This window comes from Tachypleus tridentatus, chromosome 10 (genome assembly GCF_004210375.1).
Source record: "Tachypleus tridentatus isolate NWPU-2018 chromosome 10, ASM421037v1, whole genome shotgun sequence".
Taxonomy (NCBI): Eukaryota; Metazoa; Arthropoda; class Merostomata; order Xiphosura; family Limulidae; genus Tachypleus; species Tachypleus tridentatus.
The window spans coordinates 70703613-70718354 of record NC_134834.1 but is presented as its reverse complement, the minus strand read 5'-3'; the positions used below and the strand labels follow the sequence as shown (position 1 = coordinate 70718354).

Below are 14742 nucleotides of genomic sequence, written 5' to 3'. Positions count from 1 at the left end.
AAATATACGCAATGACGATACGACGAGTAGAATTTCAAAATTATTAAAATAAAGTTTCTAGTCAATCGACTCAATGAACAGAGCGTGATCACAAATAAAAACAAAGGCACCACATTACTACTAGCTTTACCTTTTAAAGAATGAACAGTTCTTTTCTAGAAAACTACTGAAGCAGAAATTAATAAAAAAACAGGATGAGCATATTTCGTTGTTCGGTATTTGGTGCCTTCTGTAAATTAGGATTCGTGAATTGGTTAGATTTTGCTATTAATACATTTATTGGAAAAAGGCACTAAAACGCAGTAATACAGAATTTGTAAATATTAAAATATAATAAGAGTAACAACAAAGCTCGAAGGTGCTTCGGAAACTAGTACTTTAAAAAAGGTTTAGTATTAACAAACAAGTTAAAATTAAGCCGTTAGCTCTATAGTAATTTGAATTTGGATGATTGTATGGGAACAGCAATTCAGCTCTGTGTTTGTCTGTCACAGCATTTACTGTTCAAAATATTCGGCATTTATTAACAGAAGAATATTTAAGAGTTTACTGGCTAACAAAATGTTTTGGAAGCATAGTCAACAGAAATTCTGATGATCTGAAGAACTTAGTTACACACTTTCACTAAAAACCTTGAAAGTTTTCCCTTATACTAGGCCTACCTTGAATCAGTAGTTGCAACCTCGTTTCATCTTTTCCGTAGTCATTAGTAGCAGTGCACACATAAACCCCCGAATCTTCCCGAACTGCATGTTTAATTATAAGCATCGACTCATGTGATGAACTCTGGCTTTCTAATGTTTTTAACCTTCAGCAAAGATACGATATTTGAACAAGATGACTCTCCGTATGCAGAATAAAGGCAAATTACCATGATTATTCTTTAAAATGTACACTTAATATTATCTAAAAATCAATAATTTTAAAGCAACAGTTTTGGTCTACCAGATACAATACTTTTGCAAATGTTGATTGGCCTTAACGAATCTTCTATTATGTATATCATTACTAGCGTATAACTTGTCAAAGAGTGACGAGTAAGAACTACCACCCACAAAAGTAACCATACCTGACGTCATACCTAACCCAAATAAATGTTGCGAAATCACGCTTAAACAACACACCCTAGAAAAGTGCATCTGAGACAGTCAAACGTCGGCAAATTCCTTTATAAGCCAACGAAAATTAAACAAATTCATTGTATGAATTCGTAGTGTATTCATAGTATAATTATTGGTAAAAAGTCAGATTAACAACTTCTAATACGTAAAAAAACCAGTGTGTTTTATAACAGTATCCTCCAACGATGGTTTTAATGTTCTGTTACTTACACACACAACAAAAGCATAACCTAATATTGTTGATTCTTTATGCACAGAAAGTATAAAATGAAATGTATAGACAAAAACTGGAAAATAATTGTTGATTTTTTTAATTTAGAGTATCGGTTGATTAATAAGGTTTGTTTCGTATGTAAAACGTTTGTGATATAAAAGAAATATATCTTATTTCAAAAACGAATTAAACTTAAAACTGAATCGATGTTTTTAATTTCATTATAAAATTTAAGCCCTTGGCTCTAGGCCAGGTGACCTCACATTACGTCTTTGCTTCAGGCTTATTATACTCAATACACTTATAAGGTTTCACAGCCCCTTGCATCTCCATCACTAAAATCATAATGGGCAGACTATAATAGAACTATTCTATCTAAATAAATGCAGTTTGGCTTTTAATTTTATGACTCTTTCTATATAAAAAAAAATCATTGCTATTTCGACTGTTTGTTGTAGCACTTAAAAGAGTTTTAGTGAAGGTTTCAGCGGTTGATCTTTTACTAAGCTTACAGTTCAATAATGAACAAATTGTTGGGATAGTGAGGTATTGTACAACTAGTTAGGTATGATCCACGGAAAAATATTTTATTAAGCAATGTTTTATTAAAATAATTGCAGTTAGGTTATTAGTAGAAGTATTTGAAACAAAATGACCATAGTTCCCGTAATACACTTGTTTAAATAGTAAAACAGTTTAAATAGGAAAACACCATATAAAAGCAAGGGACATTTTATTCGAAGATGACTCGGGTTTTCCCGAATAAGAACAGTAAGCATTTGAGTTATGAATCAGCTCTTCTCTTTAACACGTTGGCTCCCATACGACCCACTGGTAAATTGTGTTCTATTTTCTATTTAAAGGGCCACTTATTGGCTGGGACACAATGGCTACACATACACTCTTCATAAAAAAAGTTAATTGTAAAATAACTAATGGAACCCTGGAAAGTATCGACAAAATAGGCTTGGAAGTTACGCGCTAATAAAAAAATCAAATGCCACCCTATTCCGTAAGGAACATAGGGCCGCATACGCTGTGGTTTCATGAACAGGCTGGTTTTTAAGTGAGTAGGTTGTTAGCCTACAGCACAACCCCAACTTGGAGGACAAATTTTCAGCCCACCGAGGGGAATTGAACCCCTGATTTTAGGGTTGTAAATCCCGAGACATACCGCTGCACTAGCGGGGGGACCGCGTTAATGCACTTGGAAATTCATAATAAATTTACAAATGGAGCCATAAACTTTGAATAAAGATATTTGTTATTGCTTTGTTGTAAAGCATAAATTATTCAATGGCTATCTGTGCTCCGCTAACAGCGGGTATCGAAACCTGATTTTAGCGTTATAAGCCTGGATATTTACCGCTAAATCATTAAGTGGTTGTAAACAATACTCCAAAAACATTGTATACGCCAGAGAGGAATCCTAATTTTAAGCTTTATATTCCCATGCGATTTAGTCATGTAATACCCTCAAAAAAAATGCTTTTAATACGGTGCTCAGTTTATCCCATCATATATTTAACTTTACATCTTTAAGTGAGATTTCAATTTTGCTATCATTCCTAAAAAAATACTTACTTTAGATTCTAAAGATTACCTAAAATACTTTCGCCAAATGCTCAGTGTAACAAATATTAGTAGTGAGCATAATGTTTGTTTGTTTGTTTTAGCGCAAAACTACATAATAGACTATATGCACTCTTTCCAATTGGGGAAATCGAACCAGTCATTTTGGTGCTGCAAGTCCCTAAATTTACTGCTCACCCACATGAAATGCAAGCAGTGATTCCAAAGGCATCTAAATTACGCCTTTCTTACTACATGTACTGACACAGTTGGTGTTTTTCATTCCAATGAATATGTAACTTACTCCCATGAAAATCCTAAAAAAAATTAATCTTGCTTGTTTATTTATCAAATGCTCAAAGCGAAGTTTCAGATACTCAAAAATATAAAACTTAAATCAATTAAATTAGATGTCATAAAAATCGATATGTAAGTCCTTGGAAATTTAAAGCAAAATTTAAATATTTTTTTATATTTTCTACATAACTATAGTTGCTTGTTATGATTCGATCTGATTAAAGCATAAAACAATTGTCTGAGTTATTAAATAACTAACCACTTCAAACTTTTATGTATAATCCTACCCAAAGCACAGAAAATTCCCCAAATAACTGCTGTTAGAACAAATAAAAAAAGAACATCTTGTACAAGGTGCACCTATTTCAAATCTTGGAATTCTCATATACCCGCGTTACGTTTTATGGTATTCTCAAAATCCATAAAACGCATTGTCTTATATTACCTGTGATATCCAGTTTTGATGTCTTCACTTTCAATTTAAGCAAGTTGCTTGCTCGGTTAAAGCCAACATGTGATTTAAATACCTAGTTATTTCAAAAGTTAGTTTGCTTTATGTAAAGATTTTAATAATTGCCACGATGTTGCTCCCCGCTAGTGCAGTCTATGGATTTGCAACGCTAAAAGCAGGGGTGCGATTCCCTTCGGTGGTCTCAACAGTTAGCCTGATGTGGCTTTGCTGTTAGAAAGCACACAAACGCCACGATGTTAGCAACTAACACTACCTGTTTGTATGAAGTTAAGCACAAAGCTGTAAAACACTAAATGTGGGAAAGTACTTTCTTGAGCTGTCAAAAATCGGATTAATATTTTGATTAATTTGTTATAATCGTTTCACTTAATATCAATTTAATTTTAGAACGTAATGAATAACTTATGTTATTTTGGTTATATTATATAATTTTTCTTAAACTGTTATTACTAGGTTAGGCTTAGCGATTATTACTGTCACTAACATAAGTAAAATCATATAGCTTCATCATTATTTTTGAGTATAATATCGTAGAGTGAGTAACACTAGCATTCGTTAAACCCAAATTCTCTATATAAAATACATTATCTCCTCTTCAATACATTAGACATAAAAAAAAAAAAAAACTGACCGAAATTCTTTTGTAGCTGTGTACAACTTATAAGCTCTCAAAATATCACGTATTGTAATTTTCACAAAATGATCAAGTAGGCTTTAAATTTAAACTAAGGCTTGGCATATTATACTTCTAGAATCAACAATGAATGAGGAAAGATAGTGAATCATAGTATCTAGTTAATTGCGACTGTTGTGAATTACGCATATTCTGAAAATAAATAGAAAAAGGGGAGGAAGAAGGAGGGAAAGAAAGAGAAAAGGAAAACAAGAATTAAACCTCTTACAATGGTTTACTACATTCTGCGAATGAAAGTTTTAGCTCTGTTAAAAAGTACTAATTTATCACATTATGATATATATAAAGATATTTGTTTATATAATTTCCAAAATAAATATAAACAGAGATCACTGCTGAAAAGAAAAGGAAAAAAAAGATGTGGAAAGCAAATACTTAGAAATTCATATACTTCGTTTAAGTAGATTGTAGATTTACCATTAGGTACGTTTAACAAAAGATGTGAATTAATTTCAAGTATAGTGTTACTACTTGTTCAGTCATAGTCATAAGCATCATGTTACTGTGTGTTATTTATAGATCTAATATTTCATTTTAATTACAATTATAGTTCGTGGGAATTGAATTGAAAGTAATGTAACAAATACAACTTGATACGTTATAGATCTAATACTAGATTGAGTATGAGTTTAGTTTTAATATATATACAAGCGATCATATCTGATACAGGGACTAGCTTACTGGTGAGATCAGTCCCAGTGTTAAACCACAGCTGGTGTGCAACAAGGAGGATGGCATATGGGATTGTCATAATATGAAAGACTGTTTAATATAGATATTACCAATTAATTTATTGTGTAAGTGAATATTTTATTATTATTTAGTTTTGATCATAAGAGAGTAAGAAACAATTATTTCAAAGTAAATTTTATAATAGGTTTATTAGGAAAGTTGGTAAGAGTCGAACTTTATGTTTGTAACTCATTGATGTCGAGATCACAGAAAGTCGCGTAAAAGTTATTAATACCTAGAATAAGGCGAGCAAACGATTAAGTAATAAACCGAATAAAATAAATTGTAAATCAATTGAATAGGCCTAAGTGGACTTTTGATAAAATTAAGAGAACTATACAGTGTTTATGATAACGCGCATGATCATCTCTAACGTAAAAAATAGTTATGCATACATTTAACTAGCTTCAAATATAAATATTATTTTAAAAACAAGTGATTGTTTATTTTTTTCGAATTTACCACCTACACTACACAAAAACCTATTGTACAAGAATCTTAAGCTCAGCAATAAAACACATTATATGTTTATAGTATTAAGAAATAAGTAAAAGCCTTTAATTGACATTTGGCAAACAAAACTTAAGATCTAAAAATTGCCGAGCCGCATTCAGGAATATACAGTGGTAAATGGCGATAGAAGAAAACGTAACCGACAGCGGAAACAAGTCGACCTATATGCGTACATCTTTAGTAGTAACGTAAATACCGTAAAGATTACAATTATTCTGTATAACCATGCCAACATATTTCGATAAATGGATATAAATAAGATCTCATTATAAGTTAAAAGACAATGGACTACGAAAATTTGTTAAACAACAACAAAATCTAGAGAGAGAAAAGCGTAGACAGAAATGAGAAAATGAAAAGGAGAGAGAAGAATATGAAAGGAAATACTACACAAAGCTAGTACAAAGCTACTCGAGGGCTATCTGTGCTAGCCGTCCCTAATTTAGCAGTGTAAGACTAGATGGAAGGCAGCTAGTCATCACCACCCACCGCCAACTCTTGGGCTACTTTTTTACCAACGAAAAGTGGGATTGACCGTCACATTATAACGCCCCCACGGCTGGGAGGGCGAGCATATTTTGGCGCGACTCGGGCGCGAACCCGCGACCCTCAGATTACGAACTGCACGCCTTAACGCACTAGGTCATGCCAGGCCCAAAAGGAAATACTAAAAAAAAGAATGAGAGGACAAAGAGAGAAATAAGCAAACGACAGAAAAAGACTAGAAATAGGAAGAATAATAACACAAACTAAAATGGTAAAACTCATTTGGCTGGTGGAAGAAGGACTCAAGAATAACAAAGGAATCAGAGCCAGCTGATCCAAGCCCCCAAAATTTAATGAACATAAAGATGGGATGGATGCTAAACTTGGAGACATGACGTCGGAAGATGCCATGGATTATGACGAATTAAAGTAGTTTTACTGAAATAGTATGAGCTCACTGAAGAAAGTTTTTGGAGAAGTTTAACAGAGTCAAACCCAATACTGGAGAAACTGTTTTTCAGTTTGTGGTGGCATATTTGTGGTGATATTTCACCAGATGGACTAACAAGACCTGTACGAAAATAATTTTGAGAGACTATCAGACTTATTAGTGTGAGAACTGTTCGTGATCATGTTTCAACCAACATGTCACTGTTCTTAAAGGAGAGAGCACTAAAAGACGTAGAGAAGATGATCAAGCTAACAGGGAAGCTTATGGAAGTCCGAAGAGGTAACGTAACTAACATGTTCAAGAATATCCAATTCGAATTCAGTGAAAGCTGACCAGTAGCAAGAGTCATTCAGAGGTGACAAGAGGTAAATATTTAGAAGGAAGAAGAGATTATATGTTTGTTATAAAATGGGATATATTATAAAAGAGTGTGAATCCATTACCAGTAAAAACAACACCAGAAACCTCAACATAAAGCAGCTGAAGCTATTTAGTTACTTATAAAAATAGTGCTGGTAAGAAACAAGAAAACGTGACTGGGCCTAAAGATGCTGCTACTAGGAGAAAAAGAATAAAGATTACTCGTCAGATTCGATACAAGAAAGTATGATTGACCAGTGCACGAATATAGTCGGCTCAAGTTAGCAAATGGATTAAAATGGAGTATGTGACAATTATAGAGGTGTTAAAACATCGTAATATGTGAAGGTTATGTTGGGGACAAGAAAGTGGAGGCTCATCGAAATACTGAGTGCAGTTGCACAGCTTGGAAAACACGTCTAGCATCCAATGCTCAAACAAGAAGTAAGATATGCTTGAGTGTGCTAATTGATGGGATAGTGAGAAAGTTTTCCTAGCAAAAATAAATGTGGATACTCATATTACGTAGGAGATCTTGAAGCCATATGTATCAAGCAACCAATACACTACTTGGTGATAGGAACATACAAGGTTGTAGAAATCTGACAGAAAGAAGATTGATGAAATATTTACTATAACCACAATATCTCAAGAAAAGAAGAGCAAACAAGACATAAGCTCCTGTAAGTGTAAAAAGGCGACAACCCGAATGTAGGTTTGCAGAAAGTGAAGGAAGCGCGGAAGAAATACCCTTCACTGTAGAAACTTTGAAATACTACCTGAGAGAAAGTCGAGCACATGAAAAAGGCGAAAGATAATTATAGAATAGTGGGAGTACTATACTCACTTTATCAAGGTAACTTACTTGGTAAGTTAAACAAATCATAATACCAACAGAATACTGGTCTCAAGTGATGAAGTCGACTCATAAATCAATGGAATAATTAATAACATATAAGAACAAATAAAATGACAGACAAAATGACCAGTAACTTCCATTGGCCAAGAGTAATTGGAGGTGTAAGTGGATTATGCAGGTCATGTGGCATCTGCCAAAGAACAATACATGGAAGAAAGGTAGCCAAAGCGCCATTAGGGGATATGTTTCTCATAGAAGAGCTCTGAACTTGATCAGACCACTAATACCTCTACCTGACGAAAGCAATCAGTATGTACTGACAGTAGTTGACTATGTGACACACTATCCAAAAACAATAGCACTGGTGAAGATAGACGTTGAGAATATCAGAAGTTCTCCTGGAGATATTTTGCAGAGTAGGTTTTTTGAGAGGAATTCTGAGTGACAGAGGAACCCAGTTTACTTGAAAAGTGAGGCAAGAAGTGTGTAGACTCATCATTACTTGGTATCTCTTTACCATTCCATACAACCCTAAATGTATTGGACTTTGTGAGAGGGTCAATGCAGTTTTGAAGAACGTATTAAAAAGATGTGTCAAGAGAAACAACATGATTGGGAAAGGTGTTTGCAGCCACATTCTTTGCTTATCGAGAAGTCCCATAAGCAAGTACAGGATTTTCACCCTTCATGTTACTGTATGGAAGAACAGTGGAAGGTCTGATGCAAATAAAACGGTTATGGACGGGAAAAGAAGAGTCAGACATAGAAACACACACCAGTATGTGTAGATCTCAGAAACCAACTGGAAAAGACCTGTCAAGTTGCTCGAAAGAGCTTATATACAGCTCCAGGCAGTCAGAAGGTCTCATCTGACTAAAAACAGCAAGGATCGACGTTTCGAGGTCAAGCAGAAAGTCGTAGTTTTCAGTGAATAATTGACTGGCAATAAGGAAAGGAATAAGCGTACAACACAAAGTTGAGACCACGTCCAGGAAGCCAGTCAAAGAGAAGCCCTGTCAGATGCATTTCACAATGAGAGATCTGACAAAACATGAAGTTCAGGCAAGGTTGGAAGATGGTATCATTGAGTCTACAAATTCAGCATACTGTTCAATTGCATTCGTGAAGAAGGGGGATGGATCAAATTGTTTATGCTAAATCTTGTGACGAAGGTTTAGTCTGAACTGATGGGCAATCTGAAGGTCATCAGGACAAAATTAGATGGAGCCAGGTTTCTTTCAAAGATCAAAATAAGTAAAGGCTATTGCCAAATCTCGATGGAGTCGTGATCTAAAGAGAAGACAGTATTTGTGACACCAGGTGGATGTTACTAATTTAAGCAGGTGCCATTAAAATTAATTACCTCAGCAGCAATATTCAACTGCACAATGAGGAGCATACTGTGCAACCTCACCAACATTGAGCAGTACATGAATGACATTCTAACGTACACTGAAAGATGGGAAGACCACCTGAAGTGTCTTAGAGAGCTGTTCTGGCGAGAGGGCCGCATGCTTCATCATCAGGCCATCCAAGTGCTACATTGGATATTCTGTGCTTTAACTTATTGAACATAAAGTGGGGTACCAACAAATAGCCATTGAAAAGGAAAAGATGGTTCACATATAAGATACACCAGTTTTGACGACCAAGAAGCAAGTCTGATATTTCCTGGGGTTAACAGGATATTACAAGAAATTCACCTTAAATTATGCTGAAATTACTGCATCATTGGCTAACCTGACCAAGAAAGGATTGCCCAAAAAGATGAAGTGGGAACAACCACACAAGGTGGCATTCCAGAAATTTAAAAACATGCTGGGAATCTCGTCAGTTCTTAGAATGTTAAACTTCAACAAACCATTCTTTGTCAAGTGTGATGCTTCAGATATTGGCAGTACTTTTACAATAACATGAAAGCGGAATGTTTCTGTTAACGTATGCAAGTATAAAGCTGTTAGATAGTGAGAAAAACTATCCTATGATTGAACGAGAGTGTCTGATTATCACATTTACCGTATAGAAGTTCCAGAACTATCCAACCAGAAAGAAGTTCATTACGTTCAGAGGTGCAAGATCGACATTGCGGGTATCATGAAGTGAACGTTCTACCTTCAGAACTACAAGTTGTGCATTAAAACTATCGAAGGAAATGCAAATGTTTGAGCAGACTTTGTGTATGAACTAAGAACAGAATATGTCACCCCCAGTGGCAAAGCGGTATATCTGTGGACTTGTACTGCTAGAAAATGGAATTTTACACCCGTGGTGAACAGATCACAAATAGCCCTTTCTGTAAGTTTTTGCGTAACTTTGTACAACTCCATGTTAATACGCTACTAGCCCCTCGTCACTTCATTAGGGTGGATTGGACTAGAAAGGAGAGTTCTGAACAGTGAATGTTTAATGTATTGCTTCCAATCAACGATGCTTTAAAAAACGGCGCCCAGAATGATGTCAGAGGAAGCAATGGAGTTCGTGAATTCAGTGGGAAATCTCGACTGATCAGTATGAGAAGGAGTATAACAGGGAAACCTAGGCCTAAATTCAAGACATAAAACATCTGTTTAAGATTGATCACGACACATACATTAACCATTCCTTATGGAATAATTCGCTTGTAAGTGTGATGCTGCTGAAAGAGGTAATAAGGTCATACAGTGTAAAGTTTATGTATTCCATCACTAAACCACTACCATTTCCAACTGGAACTTTCCAGCTCCTCAATGATCCCGCAGACATAATCAAGCAGAAAATTGCTTAAACGATGGGTGTTATGAGTCCAACAGTGAGATAATTGGTCACCACATTATATCAGACAACTTCATGTGAAATAAACATCTTGCACCGTTAGAATCTGTGGACTAGACAGAAAATGTAGAGATTTGTTAGAGGGTGAAGCAGAAAAAATCTGCCAGCATGTTTTTAAAGATCATGGTAGACATTTGCCTAATATCGTAACCATACATGGTTCCTACACCATTGGTAGTGAGAAAACGGATTAAACATTTGATGTATTTTGGAATGACAATATTCTGTTTAAGGCTAGTGGAGCACACAGTCTTTCCACAAGTCGCACAAGAATGGAGCTAGAAGCCATAAAGGAAACTTCTCTGGATTACTTAAGTCAACGAACTACAAATAGACAATGTCACTAACATAATATGTTAAAAAAAAACTAACTCACAGGTATCGCTAAGCAAGAAAACTTATATTTTAATAAGAGAATCCCTATATCAAATATGACACAAGTTTAACTGAAGGACGTCAAGCTATTCTGTACAAGAAGAGCAAAAATGGCAACTATGAAAGAGCTTCATCAACATTAGGAGGATATGAAACAATGGAGAACAAAGTAACATATGGTGTAGCTAGAAAAAGTAAGAGACGGTGAATTAATAAGACAGTAACATCAACAACAGAACTATTTTCTACCTCCATAGAAGCTATCCCCCCTACAATGTAAGAACTGTCAACACAACTTCTAGAATTTTCGTTCAACTATCAAGTAAAACACCACTCCAGTGGAACAGTGGTATGCCGGCGGACTTACAACGCTAGAAACCGAGTTTTGATACCTGTGGTGGGTAGAGCACAGGTACCCCATTGTGAAGCTTCGTGCTTAACTTTAAACAAACAGACCAATTAACACACCAGCGTTACTGTTGTGGAACTTACGCAGATTGACTAGAATTCTTGCTTTCAGATATACAGTATTGCAAGCTCTTATCAAATTCTGTTTTGTTTAAATTGTTTCATTTAGCTAAAATTAATTTAACAATCTCAACTTGGAACGTATTCAAGGGCTAGTGGAGAGGAGTCTACTTTCTGCTGTGCTTACTAATTTATTTGTGATAGTTATTGAAAATATTATGTTTAATATATTTATTTTGTCCCAACACTATGAATTAGTCATATTGATTATGTCTGTTTTAGTATTATTGATAATAATTTAGACGATTATTCTTTAACCACATCAGTTTTATTCATTCAAGCATTAAATTTACGGAAAAAATAAATAAAGAACTTTATTTTCTAGTTATTGTTACTTCTGAAAACAATAATCTTTAACCACGTTATTCCGGAAACCAAACCATACAAATCTGATTCTTGGTTGGGATTCAACTCAGTCCCCCTGCTAAAACATGAGTTTTTATTAAAACTATACTACGTAATATTAGTGTAATATCTAATAATTCTTTAATGCGTGAAATCAACCAAATTAAACCTCTCTTACTAGATAATGGCTTCTCCGAACCTTTATTTATTATATACAGTAATTAATGAAATCGTACTTATCCAACCAAAAATTTCTGCTTAAACCAAAATAAACCTATTTATCGCTCCATGCCTTAAAACATTCCTTATGCTTATAACGCCATAAAAATAATTGTTTTAACTTAGCGAGGCAAAATAAATTCCTAAAATGTTTACATTTTACTCGTATAACAAGGTAAGAAACTATCTATACTTTTCCAAAAAGAAACCAAATTGTAGTTATCATGGTTCTAGTTTTAGAAAATACATTGTAAATGTCGCAAACACTTCTACAGAGAGAAATCTGTACGTAACGAAATTCAGAACATGATTAAAAGTACATTTTCCCCCCATTATTTGAACATATAAACTAAACTATTAAAAACCTAAGTGTTTTAGGCACAGAAATCATCCCCAAAGGTAACGACAAAACGTATAGAAAAGTTAAAGAAACTTTATTTATTAAAATTACAACCGTCAATCAACAAATACTAGTCACTTTTGATGTGTTCGACTTCAAACACGTCAGAACAGTGACTTTCATAAATAAGTAGTTACATCATTGTTCTATCATATCATTATTGTTAGATCTTGCATCATTTATCTCCGAGTCATTTTCAGAAGAAACTTCACCTACTTTTACATGGTTTATTTTCAAAATTTCCTTTTTAGAATAAACATTTTTAAACAGAAGATTCACCTATATTAATAAAAAACGGGTTTCTGACAGAAATGAGCCGTAATTAAACTCAAAAATTGATTTTTGGTGATAATTTTAATGCTATATAACCAAGGCCAAAATTAACATTATATCGCCAACGAAGGAATGTACATAGATGTGATAAAGGTTTATTCGACTGTTAATTATTAAGCTTGAGCAAGAGCAGAAATTTTATTTTGGAAATATGACTTACGTCTCAGAAACATGCTAGATTCACAGTTGGTTTTACTCTTGAATAGGTTCGTCGTAATGAAACTACATAAAATAAATATTAATGAAAATGTTTTCCTTGTTATTTTGATTAGAAGACTTGAATGCGTTGATGTGTTTTGAACGAGTTTCTTAAGGTAAAGAGAAGGCGTTAACTGTGAGACAGTTCACGTATGCATGCTGTCATTATGTCTCCAGAGATAGACATGTTCTTCTTGTTTTATGCTGTTGTTTGTTCGCCTTCGAAACACTTTTCAATCGACAGATATTCTTTCATTTCTCAGCGGATTTACTTGACATTTGGTAAAGTTATACCTTGGTCCACTAAGCCTAGACTCGTTTTGTTTTTTTTTCAATTTATTTTGATTTCGGTCCTTTCAATAATTCTGTAGGGTCATTCATTAATTTATAAATGTATGTTTGGGCTTCTGTGCGGTCATATTCACAGTAGTCAAGTTGAAAATTGATACAGTTTCATATGTGTGCCCAACACATTGGCATAAAAAAGTCAGATGTACTCATTTTGAGTCTTTCTTAGCTAACAAAAAAAGCATAATTTTGGGGTTTATGGTCCTTTAATCGACCACGTTTTGAACAATTTAGATGGGATTTAGCACAAAGATCCTTTTTTACAGGTCTTACTCATTGACAAACAAGTATGGTGGACTTGCTAATTTTTATTAATTATAGGGGATCAAACTGCCACAAAAAAGGATGATTGTAGGTTTTTTTTTGACAGTTACTCCGCCGTATTTCAGCCAGTTAATATGAAATTTATTACAAAGGTACTTTTTTTATACGTCCTATATACATACAAAATTGTGAGATATGTCCATTTTTGGTCATTTTAGGAACGTCAAAAGGTTAAATAAGCTCGTAATTTTAAAGGTTTTGGTTAATTACTTAGCCATATTTCGAGCAGCATGTGTGGGATTTAGGGCAAAGATACTCTTTGCGGGCCCCAAATAGAGATATGGACAATTTTGTAATTTCTGCCTTTTGGTAAATTTTTCAGGGGGAAAACAATTTAGGGTTTTCGTAAACTATTCATGTGTATACCAACCAACTTACATTGGATTTGGTACAACGGTATCTTTTGCACGTCCCAAGCAGTTGTCTTCGCTAATACAGCGGTAAGTCTACGGATTTACAACGCTAAAATCAGGGGTTCGATTTCCCTTGGTGGGCTCAGCAGATAACCCGATGTGGCTGTGCTATAAGAAAACACACATTCCAAGCAGTTATACACTGCTGGCCGAAATCTTAAGGCCAATGAACATAAAGAAAAAATATGCATTTTGCATTGTTAAACTCAACCGCTTATTTGAGTAGAGCTTCGAACGATGAAAATAAGAAAAGGGAAAATAAAAATAAAAAACTTTTTTAGCATTTAATAGGGAAAATGTGAACACTATGAAATTAGCCGAAATACTAGCTGGTCAAAAGTTTAAGACCAAACCAAAAAGAAGTCCTAAACAGGGTAGGAAGTGCCACAACAAGATATTTCAGTAGTGAGTTGCACGGCCGTCATTGCGAATAACTGCAAACATTCGCTTTGGCATGGTCGACATAAGCGTTTGCAGAAGGCTGGCTGGAATGTTATTCCAAGTGGTGAAGATGACTTCACGAAGATCATACACTGTTTAGAATTGACGTCCATTCCTATAGACTTCCTTTTCCAACCACCCCAAACATTTTCAATGGGGTTCAGTTCGGGCGAACACGCTGAATGGTCCAAAAGAATCACGTTATTCGCCATGAAAAAGTCATTTGTCCTGCGGGC

General features: G+C 34.6%; 1 protein-coding gene across 1 annotated transcript in view; it reads right to left on the bottom strand.

Annotated features, from left to right (window-relative positions):
- LOC143228375 (cell adhesion molecule Dscam1-like) overlaps positions 1–14742 on the bottom strand; it is a 74797-nt gene that overhangs the window by 22737 nt on the left and 37318 nt on the right. Inside the window, exon 8 of the mRNA XM_076459641.1 lies at positions 663–808. Within this exon, the coding sequence (XP_076315756.1) occupies positions 663–808 (146 nt within the window). The remainder of the gene's footprint in view (positions 1–662; positions 809–14742) is intronic.